Source organism: Pterocles gutturalis, unplaced genomic scaffold, assembly GCF_000699245.1.
Source record: "Pterocles gutturalis isolate BGI_N339 unplaced genomic scaffold, ASM69924v1 scaffold11745, whole genome shotgun sequence".
Classification (NCBI taxonomy): domain Eukaryota; kingdom Metazoa; phylum Chordata; class Aves; order Pterocliformes; family Pteroclidae; genus Pterocles; species Pterocles gutturalis.
Window position 1 is genome coordinate 48,528 of NW_010138417.1, and position 16,005 is coordinate 64,532.

The following is a 16,005-nucleotide window of genomic DNA, read 5'->3' on the forward strand; positions in this document are numbered from 1 at the left end:
CTTAGAGACCATCTAGTTCCAACCCCTGCCATGGGCAGGGACACCTCCCACTAGCCCAGGTTGCCCAAAGCCTCATCCAGCCTGGCCTTGAACCCCTCCAGGGATGGGGCATCCACAGCTGCTCTGGGCAACCTGGGCCACTGCCTCACCACCCGCACAGGAAAACATTTCTTCCTAATGTCTGAAGGAGTGAAGTCACCTAGGAGAGGAAAGGAGCTCTGCCCCGGATGCTAACGAAGGTCCCATAGGAACTGGATTTAGGAGTACTGGCCTATACAAATACCATGCTACCACAAGGTGCTGGCTGCATCCTACCTGGATAGCCCAAATTTAGACCTGGAGCCCAGGGCTTGTGTGGTCAATAACGAGGATGTGCATTTGCAGAGGGGAGGTGGTGTATGCATCTTTGGTCTCACTACTGCCAGGGCAGTAGAAAAGCTGCAGGGAGGCAGGGCTGTCCTCTGAAATGCTTGGGACAGAGTCCTTCACGGCAAAAACCCCGAGTTCCTTCCCACTCCCTGGTCTAACTTGTGGATTTTTGGGGTTTGTTTTGTTTTCTGATGGTGCCAAACATTTTTCAGGGATACGTATGAGCCCATCAAGGCCCAAATTCCTACTATTTTTTTTCACTGGCATTTCCACCTGCAACTGCTTCCAGAACCTGCCCTTGGGGAACTTGGATTTCTCGCCTTTCCATTTAATGACAGTCAAGGCCGCCTTGGCCTGCTTCAGCTCCTTCACTTTGCTCTTCTTGATGGCTTTGTACTGCACTAGAATGACTTTGATATCGCCCTTGGAGGCCATATTCTCTAGACCAGCCTTGAGCTCCAGCAGGGCCTGTGTCCCCTGCAAGACGTAGTTGGGGCTCAGGACAACAAGCAGACGTCGGCTTTTCTGGATGAAGCTCAGAGTTTCATCTGTGACAACTGGGAGAAAGAAACATTGAGGTGGTTAGTGATGGCCGAGAACGTGCTGCTGAGCCACTGGTGTGACACCACGTGTCTCTTGAAGGGGACAATACAATCCCACAGAGGCCCTCTCTAGAGACTATACTGATGCTTCCCAACCCTACAAGCGATGCCAGGTAGGGCATCCTACACCATGGCTGGTACCCAACTGCCTCAGACAGCGACATCTTCTACTCCCAGCCCCAGGCTGCCTGCAGATGTTTCCTCCTCCCCATGCTATGCAGAGATGCCCCAGGTAGCTACATCCCAAAGGCGCCGTACTACATGGACATGACACCACCCAGTGCTATGAGGATGCCCTGTGGCCAAGAAGGCTGCTTTGGTAGCTTCCTTCTAGTGACAGTGGAAAAACAAGCTCCCTGGAGCAAAGCAGGAAAATTGCCAACTGGACAACACATGACCTCAAAGAAAAGACTCATCCTGAAGAGGTGTTGGGGAGCCTGAATACCTTACATCCTCCTCTGGCAGATGTCCAGAATTACTCTGGGTAATCCCTTCAATCCTCTTGCCTCAGTTTCCCCCCACCAAACACACACAGTAAGCACACCGTCCCCGAGTGCCCTCATGGGTTAATCTGCTTTGGAAACACGACCATCCTAACTCCTGTTACTCATCCAGCTGTTCCTGTTGCTGTCATCAATGAAAGTAGATTTGAGTGTTTCTAGAAAGTGACAAGTAAACTGCTCTGAGGACTTTTAAGGAAGTGTCCCAAAAGGGACACCCTTCAAGCTGGAGACACGTCATGGTGGATCCTCTCTGACTTTCTAACTCCTGCAGGTAGACTGTCCTTGGGCACCTTTCTGTAATTACTGTGAAAATCCCTCGGAAGTGTGAATCCCAGTGCTTGCAGCCTCTCCTGCAGGATCTCCCACTCTTCATTGGCAAAGGAATGCTCTTGACTGGTCAGAAAAGACAATGGAGAATAAAATAATGCTGACAGGCAACTTCATTTAGCTGTCAAGCATGTTTGATGAGTTCCCATCAGCAAACTCACAGGATAATCCATCTCCCACTGTTTTTTCATCAAGGACAACATAACTCTCTACCCATGATGGGTAGAGCAGGGATGGGAGTGCACCGGGGGTGAGGCTGAAGGGCAGGGAGCCCAGGAATGCTGCACTGGGAGGAAAATGAGACCTTCCCAAGGGAAAGGATGGCAAGACGCAGCAGAGGGAACAGGAGGGAGACATACATCTTGAGGAGCAACTGGTGAGAACAGCTCAGAGCAACCTGCTCTGAGGCTGGCACGGGCATCAAGCAAACAGAGGCTGGAGGGTGCCCTGCCATGTCATCCAGGCTCTCTCTAGAAGGAACAGCACCAGGATTGCAGCTGTCTCACTGTCCCCTAAAGCACAGGTATTTATTTGCCCTCAAATTTAGAGGTTCTGTGCCCTGGCAACAATCTAGGACATAAAGATAAAAGATCCCAGTTGGATTCTTCTCCCTCTGTCACAGAGCTGGGCTGGGACCCCAGCAGTCCCTCCTGTCCTACACAAAAAGGATTCCAATGGGCTTTATCAGCACAGGTCATCTGTAGGGTCCTGACCCAAAGCCCACAAATTCAAAGTGGATTGGTCTGCACTGCAAAAATTCAGGCTTTGAACTTTTAGTAGGCATCAGGGATCACACAGTCCACAGGACACTGGGAATTGAGAGTGTTGGCGAGATTTGTGCCCTTGCTGTGGCACCCGGGTGACTGTAGGCACATCTGGAGAGTTTCACAAACTTCCATTCTTGGTGATTCCCTGCGTCCCTCCAGCAGACACTGTGTCCAGAACCCTGTATAATTTAGGTCGAAACAGCAAAAAAAAAAATCTACACCTTAGTGAAGAGATGAGTCTCTATACCTACAACAAATTTTTTTTTATCATAGCGACTGAATTGTGAGACACAGATTCCCTAATTAATGAGGAGAGTGGGAGGACTTCTGGGAGGGCACATCATCTTCTCGCTGATGTTGGCACAGTGTTCTCCACACCTCCCCGAAGCAGACACTCCTAGTTTTTACAGGCACTCACCATTACCCTCTGTGAGCCACCAGTTTGATCCAGAATCACACTCCCCCTGCCTCTCTTCTTTCTAACCCTGACTTTATTCCCTTCTTCTAAGGTAGCTTGGAGGGTGTGCATGAAGGTCAGTGGTGCTTCTCCCTCATGCTGATAGATCAATCCCTCTGTACATCCCTCCTGGGGAGAGCAGCTGAAAAGACCAACCACCACCACGTGCCCACCGCAGCCTTTTTGGTGGCCTGGAGCACCTGCAACTTTGTCACATAAAACAAAAGCATCAGAAGATATCAACAAGAGATCATTAATGGAGATGGGGAAAAAAAAAACAAAGGATCAAGTTAACCTGAATAGGCCAGTTCCTATGAATTATCAATACCTCAAAGAACAATAAAGAGAGGATGCGCACGGAGCACAGCCCCCTGGGAAATACTCACTTCCCCCGGGGAGGCTGTCTCTGTCGAAGATACACAGCTTGTACCCAAACTCGTTCTCCAAGACTCCCCGCAGCGTCAGCAGCACAAATTCCTCCTCCTCGGCGTTGCGCGCGTAGGACACGTACACGTCGTACTCCTTCCCATCTGAGCATCGGGAGGGCAGGGAAACACAAACGGCAGAAGAGACACTTGTGATACCGCACATGCTGAGCCTTCGACTGGCTTCACAGGAAAAGCAGATCCAAAGGCTCGCTTTGAGCCCAGGCACCACGGGTCAAAGCACATTGATTTCCATAGTTACAATAGACAGCGGTGCTGCCTCTTTGGGTGCCCAGCCTGAATCATAGAATCATTAAGGTTGGAAAAGACCTCAGGAATCATCAAGTCCAACCGCCAACCCAACAAGTGAGAGTAGCTGGACACCGCTGGGTCGCTGAAGGCACAAGACCACAGCAAGATGTCCAACCCATTCCGTCCAAGGTCTTTTTGCCATCTCTGACATTGCTTCCTCTCATTGCTGTCTGTCGCCAGGAGCAGCCCCACCAGACAGAGACTTGCACCCTGCCTACGCCCTCCGAGAGCTGCCTCACCCCCTTGGCAAGTTCACACCATGAGGCTCAAACACCCTCCTCATCCTGCCGAGGAAGAAATCTCAGCTGAGTCCCAAGAGATGAACTCCTGGTAACACAGGGAAGCTGGAGAAGAACTGAGGACAGAAGGGTGATTTCCAGATCCATCCTTTTGGAAGCCTTCCCACTTTTTAAAGCAAACCACCCTGGATCTGTGAATCCTTACATAGAGTCACCAGAGAGACCAGGGACGTACTGAAACTTGATGACTTATCTCGATTATCTAGCTATCGGGTGGAAAAACTGGCCATCAGCAGAGCCCCAGGGAGCCTGACCTGTCCATGCTTCACTTCTGCAGAGAATACAGAGGACCCCACTCTCCTTTCCCCTGACCCAAGCCTGACTCTTCTTGCTCTACGATGACCCACACAACTGAATGCAGGCATAGAAATGGAAAGTCAAAATGTCATTATGCTGTGAAGAGGGCTAAAAATAGCTTATATGAAAATTCCGATATGAAAGCAAAGAGTAGAGGAGAAAATAAATGTAAGCCTTTTGACTCCTTACCTAGAATGGTTTCATCTGTTCCAAAATGAGCCCGATAGAAGAGCACCATTTCAAGCCAATAAACGTGATAGATGACTATCAGCACCACAATGAGCAGGATGGTTGCCCCGAGTCCACAGGCCAGCTCCACGGTGTACTTCGGTGCTACAACTAGGTTTGAAAAGAAAGAGGGGGTCTGGTTTACAGAACAGGTTGGGACTTCAGCTAAGCAGGAACAATCTCGTGTGTCACATGCAGCCAAACACCCCAGAGGAACAGCCAAGAGCCAAGCTGGCCCTTCAGAGGAAAGTGCCCAAGCCAAGGCTTTTCTGGCAGGACACGTGATGGCTGGCCACCCTGGAGTCCCCAGTTCTGGGTTACTAGGTCTGGTTGAGCTGGCAGAGCACGTCAAAGCACAGGCTGGACTCTACTGTCTCTACGTGAGACCCTGGGAGCAGCCAGATGGTAGAATGACCTGTTGATGGAAACCACCTGCACAGTCCAAAGCCAGCTCATGAACATGACCCTTCTCAGCAGTATATGCAAACTCTTGGGGCAATACAACAGCACTTACTTCTAGGAGAGACAGCCAAAGCTGACCTGCAGCAAAATAAAGGCACTGGCCACCATTTCCCCTCCCCATCAAACACACACAGTCCTTGTAGCTTGTCCCAGACTGACAGCAAAGATGCAACCAGCCATGGCCTGATTGTTTTCTATCAGGAAAGAAGAACCAGAGTGCATTACAGAAAAGCTGAAATGCTTGTAAACAAATAGGACAACCCATGGACATCAAGCCAGAAGATCGCAGGCCCCCCTTCAACTAATAGTGTCTCATACCACTGCCCTTCTTTGTATTAAGGACAGAAAATAACTCTCAACTGTATCCCTGGGCAACCCCATTTTTATGGCAATTCAGGTGGCAGCCGACATGCACAATGGCAAACTGCGCAATAAAAGAACAGCAGGGAGTGGAAACATCACCAATTCCAAGATTTAGTAAGTTTTATTAGAAATATAATACCTAGAAATTACAAAAAAACAAAATGGAAGGAATTTAACAGCTTTCATTAAGTGATGAGCCACAGAAGTACAAGAGAAGGAGAGGGAAATCATCCAGAAAAAGCAGCAAACACATATAACCTAATGTAATGAAAGAACTGGAGCCAACGTATAGAGCTACTTGCTAAAAAATGGAAGAGAAGTTCTGAGTGCTCAGGTTCTGGCATGCTTGGTGTTCCTATGCGCAGCGGGATGGTCTGCAGTGAGCTTAGCTTAAGGTTGCTCTGCCAGCAGTGGTCGGGGACAGTTCTTGGATTCTGCGGTGGAACAGAGCACAAAGGAGGGGTGGTGTGTAACCAGGTCTGTTCAGAGCAAACCCGCTGCCCAGAAGCGGAAAGGGGAGGAAGAGAGAGGATAGGACATATCAGTCCACCAGAAAACAGCACTCAGGCACTGCTTTATAGAGAAAGCAGCTGAAGATTTTAGATTTGCTTCTGCTACATGTACAAACATCATCTCAGAAGAATTATATATGTAGGACGAACACAACCAGCAGATGCTTCCAGCCTTTCTCAGTTATGTGTTTGGTCTATTGTTCCTTCCTAATGATCCAGAAAAGGTTTGTCTCAATGGAATGGGACTAAAAAGAAGGACGACAAGTACCCAAGAAGCAAAAGAAAGAGCTCTTCCAGTAAAAACCTCTGTGAGCCTTCCCATACTAGTAGGGCAGAGTTGGGGGGAGAAGGTGTCTGGTATGAGCTACACAAGGCAGGACAGCATCCCATATGGGATAGAGGACAGTCTGACCTACAGCAAGCTCGAGATGAGGTTGATAAGGAGGCAGAAATATGCACCTTAATCAGGAAAACTCACATACCTATAGCAGAGGGTCACTTCTTATTACTGAGAGTGGGTCTGGGAAACAGGAACAAAATCTTTGATGAAAGAAAGATGTAGGAAAAAACCCCTCCGAACAGAGTTTGATACCATCCATGCTGAGATGGCTCTGTCTGGTCTGGAGCATCATCCCAGCAAGGAGTACAAGCACAGAGTGTCGTGGTCAGACTGTCTCGCTCCCTGAGCAATGCCAATGGAGGATGCCAACCAGTAGCTGCTGTGTCCCGCACAACCCTCATGCAATCAAGTAACCTGAAATCATTTCATGCAGCCTGTCCCCTCAAATTGTGGTACAACTGGGATGAGAACAGCAGGTCTATCCAGCCCTCTCTCTCCCCAGGCACTGGACCATGCTGGGGTACCTGTGACACGCATCCTTTGCTCCCAGCCTTCAAGAAGCAGTGCAGTACAACAGCAATAACACAGCAGCGCGTACAGAACAGCGTGTGCTGGGGAAAAAGGCCTGATGGAATTATTTTTTCCGCTACTGTTTTGCAGGGCCAGGCTCAAGGCAGGACCAGCAGCCGTCTCCGTGCATGCCTCAGTTCACACCCGTGCTCTGCAAGTGTTTTACCTTTCATGCGCACAACAGCCTGGCTGTGGTCCTCGCCTTTGGCGTTTCTGGCATAGCAAGTATAGTTCCGTTTCAAGTCCTCTGGTGTGGCTTTTGCAACTGTTAGAGTCCTTATGATAGTTTTGTCTTCAAATTCTCTAGTAATTTCACTGTAAGAGAAAAACTTGAGCATTATATATGTGAAACCGCAGCAAGTTCTTAATGACACACTCCTTTCCAACTCTTTCTATAAAAAAAAAACCCAAAATACCTAAACTGACATTTATAAATCAATACACGCTTCAGATTTTAATACAGCTGCAGCTGTTCCTTTATCTGATTTTCCTTAATATTTCTTTTACCACTCGCAATTTTCCCATTGCGGCTGTGTCACATTGCATTTGAGAGATAAAGTTCTTGCCTACAAAGCAACATGAGCTCATGAACTCAGGATTCAGAGCCCACGTCACATTCCCCGTGCAATCCTGCATGAGTCACTTCATCTCCCTGCCTGAACTGATCATCTGCAAAAAGGGGATAATAGTATTTCCTTTTGACTTGCCTTTTTCCACATTGATTAGCAAACTGAGTGGGGCAGCAACTGCATTCCCCATGCAACCCAGCACCCAGCAAACAGGACTCTGAACATCATTTGGGTTCTGCATCCAACTGAATCTCTATTCCTCCTAATCAATACTATGTATAATACCACATTTTTGTGTTCAGCCTCTGCTTTTTTGAAACAATTTTATCACTTATGCCATTTGGGAACATTCCTCTGAATAAAATCCTGCCTGCCCCTGTTTGCAAAGTCCCACAAGAGCAGCAGCTGTTGGCACCACCACCAGGACCTGAACAAGTGATGATGTGAACTGGTAAAGAAAGCTCCCTCAAATCCTTCTGCAAGATAAGACACTGCCCAGGTCTGGAGACCTCCTCCCTGGAGCTCCTGGTGCTCATCACGCATCATGCAGACACAGGGGTTTCTGATGAACCGGGAAAATGGGACTGTCGCGTGTCTGTACCCACGCCCCTCCGCAGGACCCACGAGAGGGGTCAATATAAGTGAGGGTTGACATTACTGTGTTACCTTTGTGTGACTTTTATCCTGGGGTCCATGATGTCATCTGTGTTTTTCCCATCAATAGTCCACCACACCTCAGTCCGGGAGTCCTTCAGAAAGGTGAAGAAGACCTCACAGGGCAGAACAAGGTCATCTCCTGGGAAGAAAGGACCATGGTGAAGTACTGCAGAGCAGGAACAGCATCACCTTGACTTTTGTGCTTTCCAACAATCCTACCAGCCTGAACTCTGTCTCCCTTCAGGAGGACACCAGGTCTGCATCTGCCTTCAGACATCTGATAACAGCTCAACACCACAAACATGTTGATTTAGGACAGACCAATAAATAGGAAAAAAATATCCTGCCTTCTCAAACATGTTACAAATTCCTTAACTGCACCAAGCGACCCACCCAAAGGGAGATGCTCCATGCCAACCGCTTCCTTGGAAAGCCAGGCAGTGCTCATCATCCCCATTGCACAGGGAACAGGCACCAGAAAGCGAAGGATCCAGCTCCACAAAAGCATTTTGGTGTGGGAACACTTCTTCAGGCATTTAACTTCCCATCAAGATCAGGCTTGGGAGTGGGAATATCTTTGTGGCCAGCCTGTAAGTGATTTTATCTTGCAGAGTGACTATGGAAGAAGTCTGACCTTCTGAGACAAAAAAAGCTGTGCTCTAAAGTGAAGACTCTGCTGCTCATCATCATCGTTGGCATCACATTTATTACAGCAATGCAATGGGACATGATCCACTCAATACAGGGAATTGCTCCAAAGGTCTAAACAGATGGGGTGGGGGAAGGGGTGTGGTACCTCCGTACAACACTGCGAGGCCAGCAAAAGGAGAGCTGTCATTAATTAGGAAATAATCAGCCAAAAAGGGAGAGGAGATGAGCAAGAAGCAGCCAGAAGGCTGAAGCCACAGAGAGGCTGAATGATGGAGGGTTGGAGCAAACCCCAGCCAGGGACAGGGCTGAAACAAGGTCCTACAGGAATTTCTCTAAGCAGCTGAGGGTCCCCACTCTGTCTGTTTCTGCAGTGGCAATCCTGCACCTTCATGCCTGAATATCTACCCTTTTTTTGTGCTTGCAAAAATAAACTTTTAAAGCTGTGCTTTCCTCTTCTGGCATGGAGAACTGGCAGCCCACAGTCTGCCCAGCAGCTTGCGGCAGCTCGTGTGCTCCGTGGGGTAAAGCACCGCGGGCGCAGGGGAAGGGGAGAGCTCCGGTGCCTGGCTGGGTGTCCCCATCCCGGCAGCGACAGCAGGCAGCAAGCGTTGCAATTTACCTGCTTCCAGTTCGTAGACAACTTTCTCATTTGGAGAGGTGAACTGTGGTGGCAAGGCCTTGTTTGGAGATCCTGCAGGAGAGAACAGAGAGCCCTCCATGGGGACCCAGACTCCGTCGCAGGGGAAGGGGAGAGCTCCGGTGCCTGGCTGGGTGTCCCCATCCCGGCAGCGACAGCAGGCAGCAAGCGTTGCAATTTACCTGCTTCCAGTTCGTAGACAACTTTCTCATTTGGAGAGGTGAACTGTGGTGGCAAGGCCTTGTTTGGAGATCCTGCAGGAGAGAACAGAGAGCCCTCCATGGGGACCCAGACTCCGTGAGAACCCGGGGTCCCTGCAGCCTCGCTCACGATGCCCTCGCACCCTGCTGCACATGCCCCCACCTCACCGGGGATACAATCCTGCTGCAGAGTTCCATGCAAAGAGGAATCTGAACCTAGTCCCCAAACTGAGCGCCAGACCCAGATTTTGAGGCTCCTCCAAAGTCTAGATAGAAGTTTTTGGGGCTTTCACATCAGAAGAGCTCCATACCCCTCTTATCTCCCACTCAACATCTCCCACAAGGCACAACCTGGACATCATTTTCTGTCGCAGGTATTTAATTCAGTTCTCAAAGCAGCAGTCACCACAGGACTCAGCATGTGCTCTACTGTTCCCTGGGTTTTTAAGCTCTGTCTACAGAGCTGACAGGTAGGCTGAGCCCTTGTGCCTGGCACAGACCTGTCCAAGCCCTGGGCTGGGTAACTAGAGCCCTGCCTGGCCAGTTAACAGTCTCAGCCTCAGTACAAGAGGCTTTGAGATTGCAAGATAACCAAGGCAAGTTGGCTAAAATGGGACAATCCCACAAATAATGACAAGCAAAGAGCACCAGAGACAAAAAAAATGAGCACGAGTGCCAGGGTTATGCATTCACATGCCAGCAGAGGGTACCCCTGGCCACCTCATGGGCTGGACCTCCCCAGCCTAAGCCCGGTCACCCTTGGTGTTGTTTGGGCCATTTGACATGGTGGTGGGTAGGACCTCCAGTGCAACATGTCCTAGGCAGTCACACGAGGCTGACCCCAGCAAGCAAAAATATCCCAGGTCAGTTGGGTAATGGAGATTGAGCACAAGCACAAATGGAACCTGTGGCAGACTCTTCTGGCTGTTTTCACCACTTCTGCAGTTACCCACCTGCATTTTATACATTTTAAAGTCATTCTTACCAACCACCTTCATGTGTATGGTTCTGGTGAGGTTATAGGTTCTTCCATGATCCTTGAACGTCACAATACAAGTGTAATTCCCTTTATACGGACTGCGGACAATGCCGATGACAAGCCTGGGCCCTTGCGGGTATCGCTCATAGAAGCCATCCACCAAGCTGCAGTTCTAGAGTCAGGCAGAAAAACACTTGAGTTTTGGGATTGGAAAGTAAAGATACTTGTTTACATGCTACCACAAAGATTTGGTTTTAAACTATGAATATGATAGTTGTGATTGTGTGGGTTGGAGTTAAAGACACTGAGCATGTTGGAATACAAACTGGTATGTTCACCTTGATGAAGAAGATGACCGTAACAGTTTTATCCCACCTTAAATACAGACAATTTTATAAAAGAGAGATCTCTGATCCAGAAACACATTTGCAATCAAGGCAAGCACCTCAGCAGAGCAAAGAGTGAAAGTAAAAAAAGACAGGAAGAAAATGATGATGTATTCACAAATGGATACTAAGACTAAAGGACATGTCCCCTGTTGATGACAGTGTGTCTAACTCTTTCGGGACTAATCAAGCTACCCTGACTGGCTTCAGCTGAGGATGAGGCCCCAAAATTGGCAATTGGCAAACGAGAATATGTAGCACAGAAACCTTCATAACTCTTCTCTTTCTGTCAGGTGAGGCAGGAAACACCTCTGCCAAGTCCCAAGCTAGAGATCCCTTTTCAGAAAGGGGTTATGCAGATGACATCGATTGTCATAAAACCCAAAGTCACGCACATTCTCCAAGAGATGATTTCTGAATGGTACATTTCCAAATCAGATACATCATAATGGGGCAGTTTAAGACAGAGGTCATATACCATTTTTAGTGACTTTTATTAAGCATGGGATGACTTGCTGCCTGAAAAATTACTTCCATGGGGCTTTTTGTTTCATTCTGCTAATTGATTGTTGAGATGTGAATTTCAATGAATGGTACAAGTAAAGCATTTCAACTGCTGGAGTGAACCCGCTCTTCTTGGATAAAAAAAGTAAGTTTTTCCTGAAGGGTTTGAGAGCTGGGTTGTTTTTTTTGTTTTTTTTTGGGGGGGGGGGGTGGTTTTTAAAATTATTATTTTTTTTAAATCAGCAGATATATTTGCTGCCAATTTCCTTTAGTATTAAACTCACTCATACAGAACCTTCTACCTAGAAATGCAAAAGCGCTTTCTAAGCAGTTAGAGAATTCAGTCCCATAACCCTCTGGCTGCACATCCACTGAGAATTCTTATTCTCTCTTGACTAAAACCATCCACCTAGAGAATAACACTGAGGTCAAAATTTAATAAAATTGAGCAGTAATTCTGTAGGCAAGAGCCTGAGGATGGCTGGAAAGAGCCCAATTATCAAAGCAGTACAGAGGGTCGGGTAGGGGTGTCTCCATCTTCAGAAAAGTTTTGCTGAATTGTGTCAAACAGGGCACTCACGGTCCCTGCTGAGGCCTGATGGACAACTTCACTTCCTGACCTCAAGGGATTTTAGAAATGATGCTATTTTCATTAGCAGGTGGGGTTTTTTTACAGAAGAGGGAATAGGAATCAGTTTCCTCTACAGCAATATTGCCCTTGCTTCCATAGCAGGTCAGGTACACTGCCAGCACCTGCACTGAGGTTCCTAAACCCCTGCTGGAATATTCTCCACTTCTGCATGTTGGTCAAAAAAATTCCAGCGTTGGCTCTCAGTTTTATTTAAGTTCCTCCAAGGGCAGTTTTACCCTTGAACTCAATGGAAACAAAGATCTTAACATGAGTCAAGCTGCATTAACAGCTCCCTCACTGGGGAGAAAAGTCGCTCCATGACTCTCCTGCCAACCGTTGCTTTGTCAGATACAACACTGCGCTCCCCCACTGCCCAGACAAGACCAAAGTCCTTCTTACGAAGTACCACTTGACAGTTGGTGTCACACTAGCAGGGTAAAACCCATCAATATCTGGACATATGATCTTCTCGTTGGTATGCTCCAAGTAGAACATCTCCTCGGTGGGTTTTACTGAATGGCTCACGCAAGAGTGTTGGTCTTTTGGAACAACTTCCAAGGGAAACGCAACTTTGCTGCAGTAGGTTGTATTTCTAAGGAGAGAGGAAGATACGGCTGATTAGCTGAAGCTTGTTTACTCCTGTAGAAGGGGAATGAAATAAAAATCACAATGGCAATAATGAGCACTTGTTTACTCTTGTAGAAGGGGAACGAAATAAAAATCACAATGGCAATAATGAGCATCATAATGCTGATGAGGTAGGTACAGCCTTAGTTGACTCATTTATAAATGGGAAAGAGAACACCACCAGAGATGGCCACAGCAGGTCAGAAAAGCCTATAAAGATGACTAACAAGCCACATCCACTCCTCTGCTGGTAAACCAGATAATAGGGTCAAAGACACGACGAACAAGAGACAGCATGAGGAAGATCAAAAAGAGCTCTTGTGTTCAGAGCATAGCAGATGCTACGTTCAATTTGTACCACACTTAGAGACACTTAATTTCCTAGAAGTCTGAATCTCATGAATCTTTGCCAAATTAGCATATAGTCAAAACATTACCCCTGCATCGGAAGCTATTTTTACTATAGACATACAGATCACTTCTTAATGGTGACTGCCTGTGGATTTTGCCATGGGCTCAGCAATAATATTTTCATGGACACTTGCAGCTAGAAAGGAGAGGCATGTTCATTAAGGTTTTCAAGGCTCCAAGCATTATTACGAAGTAAATTGGCTCAGCACTGAGCGGTCTTATAATTGTAACATTCTTTTCCCACTAGTGCTTATGTAAATGGTCTTCTCCCTACAGAAAGATATGGTGCTAACAGCATCATTTTCCCGCTTCCATGAAAGTCCTTTAATTACGCTGAAGACATACAGAGGCTGCACCATGCAACCTACCTGAGCATGCACGTATAATTTCCAGTGTCATTGAGAAGAGCAGGCCAGAACCATAGGGTGTCTTTCTCCTTACTGATGTGATTGTCTGGAAGACGAAAATTAATGGGCTCCTCCAGATCCCGGTCCTGCCCGATCCTGTACCAGATGAGGGTTAAGCCAGCAGAATGGGCTGTGCTGTAGTTGTACTTCAAGAAGGTCTCGAAGAGCGGGCATTTGATCTTGGCAGGTTCCCCATCGTAAATCTGGATCTGCTTCATGGTGTCCACCCCCCAGTCATCGCAGCGCTCTGCAACCAGGATGAACAAGGTACCTTAGAGTGCAAACCCGCAGGAGAAAAACCATTCTGCCCACGTTCCCCACAGCCCTTGGTCCTGTCCCCATCAAAATCAGAAGGAAAAATGTAGTGTTTCCAGTAGAAGCAAGATGGGATTTTCTAAAGCAGAGCAAGTGTACTGTGTTCATTTCTGGAGAACCTGACAACCTCTATTTTCATTTGTACACCTCCTTCCAAGCTATTTATCCCCCAACACAATAGGACAGGATACTCCCCAATAACACCAGGCTTCCTAGAGAGCTACAAGAAAATTCAACCCTAAAAATAACCAGTGGCGGAAGAAAAAATTTGTATGAAAACAATGCTAAACATGTGTGATAGGGAGGATGGAAGTAGAGGTGCTGGAAGAGGAGAAAAAAAACCCACAACACTGCAAACATCAACCGTCCCTTCGAGCTATGGGCTGTTGTCCCTGCCAGAAGCAGCTGGACCATGGGCTCTGAGAACAAGGGATGTCTTTCCTGGGATGGATTCGTCCAACGCCCGTGCACGCTATGGTAACAGAGAGTACAAGTGACATGGAGTGACTGTTTATGGTGACGTTTAGGAGGGAAGGCTGAGGAGTAGAAGAGACAGCATGGAGGAGGTGGCAGCAGGTTCTCCTGGGGATCCCCAGGCAGCCCCCAGGTGCATTCCCCACGCTCAATCGGTTCAGCGTGGCTCACTGCAGACTCAGGCTGACACAGAAACTGGGCTGCATAAAAAGAGCTTTTTTTAAAAAAATTATTCTTATCATTAGTGAATAGTTTCAGGACAAACAGCACAGTTACAACCCATTTCTCTTCAGAGAGCTCCTTTCCGCTCCATTCCTCCTACCCATCAGGATGCCCCGTCACGCAGGGACTCTGTGCAAGCGCAGCCCAGCACTGGGGTGTCAGCAAACCCGAGAGCAACCGGCTGAGCCGCACGGAGAAGCTGCTGTCACCGCCCCTCCCGTCTCCCCGCGCCGACGAGGCAGAGCGTGGCACAGCACGCGTCCCCGCGCATCTCTGGGAGCTGCTGGGAGGCGTTAGCTGGGGCAGCCTGACATCTCAGAGCCCAAAATGAGTCCAACGGTGTCTCAGCGTATCACAGGCATGCCGCTGCACAGCCTCTCCGATTTGCAGATATTAGAAGAACTCTGACCGAGAGGAAAACCAGAATACAATACGTGAGCCCAGCTCTTCTGAGCTGACTTCACAAGCCCAAAGCAGGATTTCTGGCATTTTATCTTCCTTAAACAGACAGTGGGATGTCGCTTGGCCCCCAATTCATACTTGATTAAAGAAAGCAGAGAGAGAAACCTTTGAGAAGACGAGCCCGCAGCGCTTTGAGGCAGCAACGGTAACTCCTGTGGCTCAGCAATGGTTAGTCACAGCCAGGAGGAATCTGGGGCAGTAAGAATAGAAATGTTTTCTGTCGGGTTTACACATCAATGTAAATGCAAACTGCACTGCTCCTCCTGTGCTATGCTAAACACCCATATGACGAGAGTGCCATTTCTGGAGGAAGAAAGAGAATCGGGCTAGGAAGAGGCAGTGAAACTACCCAGGGTACAAGGATTTCCTCGTGGGAACCCCAGACCCCAATGGCTGGAGAGTGCCAGCACTTGTTATCTAAGAAACACAGAATCACAGAATGGTTTGGGTTGGAAGGAACCATAGAGATCATCGAGTCCCAACCCCCTGCCATGGGCAGGGACACCTCCCACTAGCCCAGGTTGCCCAAAGCCACATCCAGCTTTTCAAAACTGCACAGCATCATCCTGGAAAGGAATAAAACTATGTAAAAGATTACAGTACTGAAATTCCTGGAGTCAAGATCAACGCAATTTGCAATCATGAACAGCTCTTGCATTTTGCAACAGCTCATAAATCAGCATTGTAAAACTACTTACCCATTCTACCTGAATGAGTTATTGAAAATAAATACAGCTATTTTAGTTTTTTCTTCCTGGATTACTCAAAAGCCATGTATGGGCCTTGTCTTCTTGGCTGGAGAAGAGGTGACTGTTACTGTTCTTTACTAGAAGAGCTGTACCAGCTTGTCTCAGAGCTGGCTGATTCGCCTGCCTTCAGAAAGGCTGTCACACCACAGAGCTAGTCCTAAGGCTCCCCAGAGCATCCTGCCTTGGGGTGCTGCGGGCTCTGAGCTGAACCCCAAAGAGAATCAAAGGGGTGAAGGGAAAATAAACTGATGGGTTGGGATAAAACAATTTAATAAATAAACTACAAAAATA

At 47.9% G+C, this 16,005-nt stretch overlaps 1 protein-coding gene across 1 annotated transcript; it reads right to left on the minus strand.

Annotated features, from left to right (window-relative positions):
- Window positions 1-485: 485 nt before the first annotated feature.
- Window positions 486-13,737, minus strand: IL1RAP (interleukin 1 receptor accessory protein). Its single transcript, XM_010083001.1, is given in 10 exon segments — window positions 486-552; window positions 554-926; window positions 3,412-3,555; window positions 4,548-4,697; window positions 7,000-7,148; window positions 8,069-8,198; window positions 9,530-9,601; window positions 10,533-10,698; window positions 12,447-12,639; window positions 13,454-13,737. Coding segments are annotated over 10 exon segments (1,701 nt in total). The 5' UTR covers window positions 13,711-13,737.
- Between the last annotated feature and the right edge of the window lie 2,268 nt (window positions 13,738-16,005).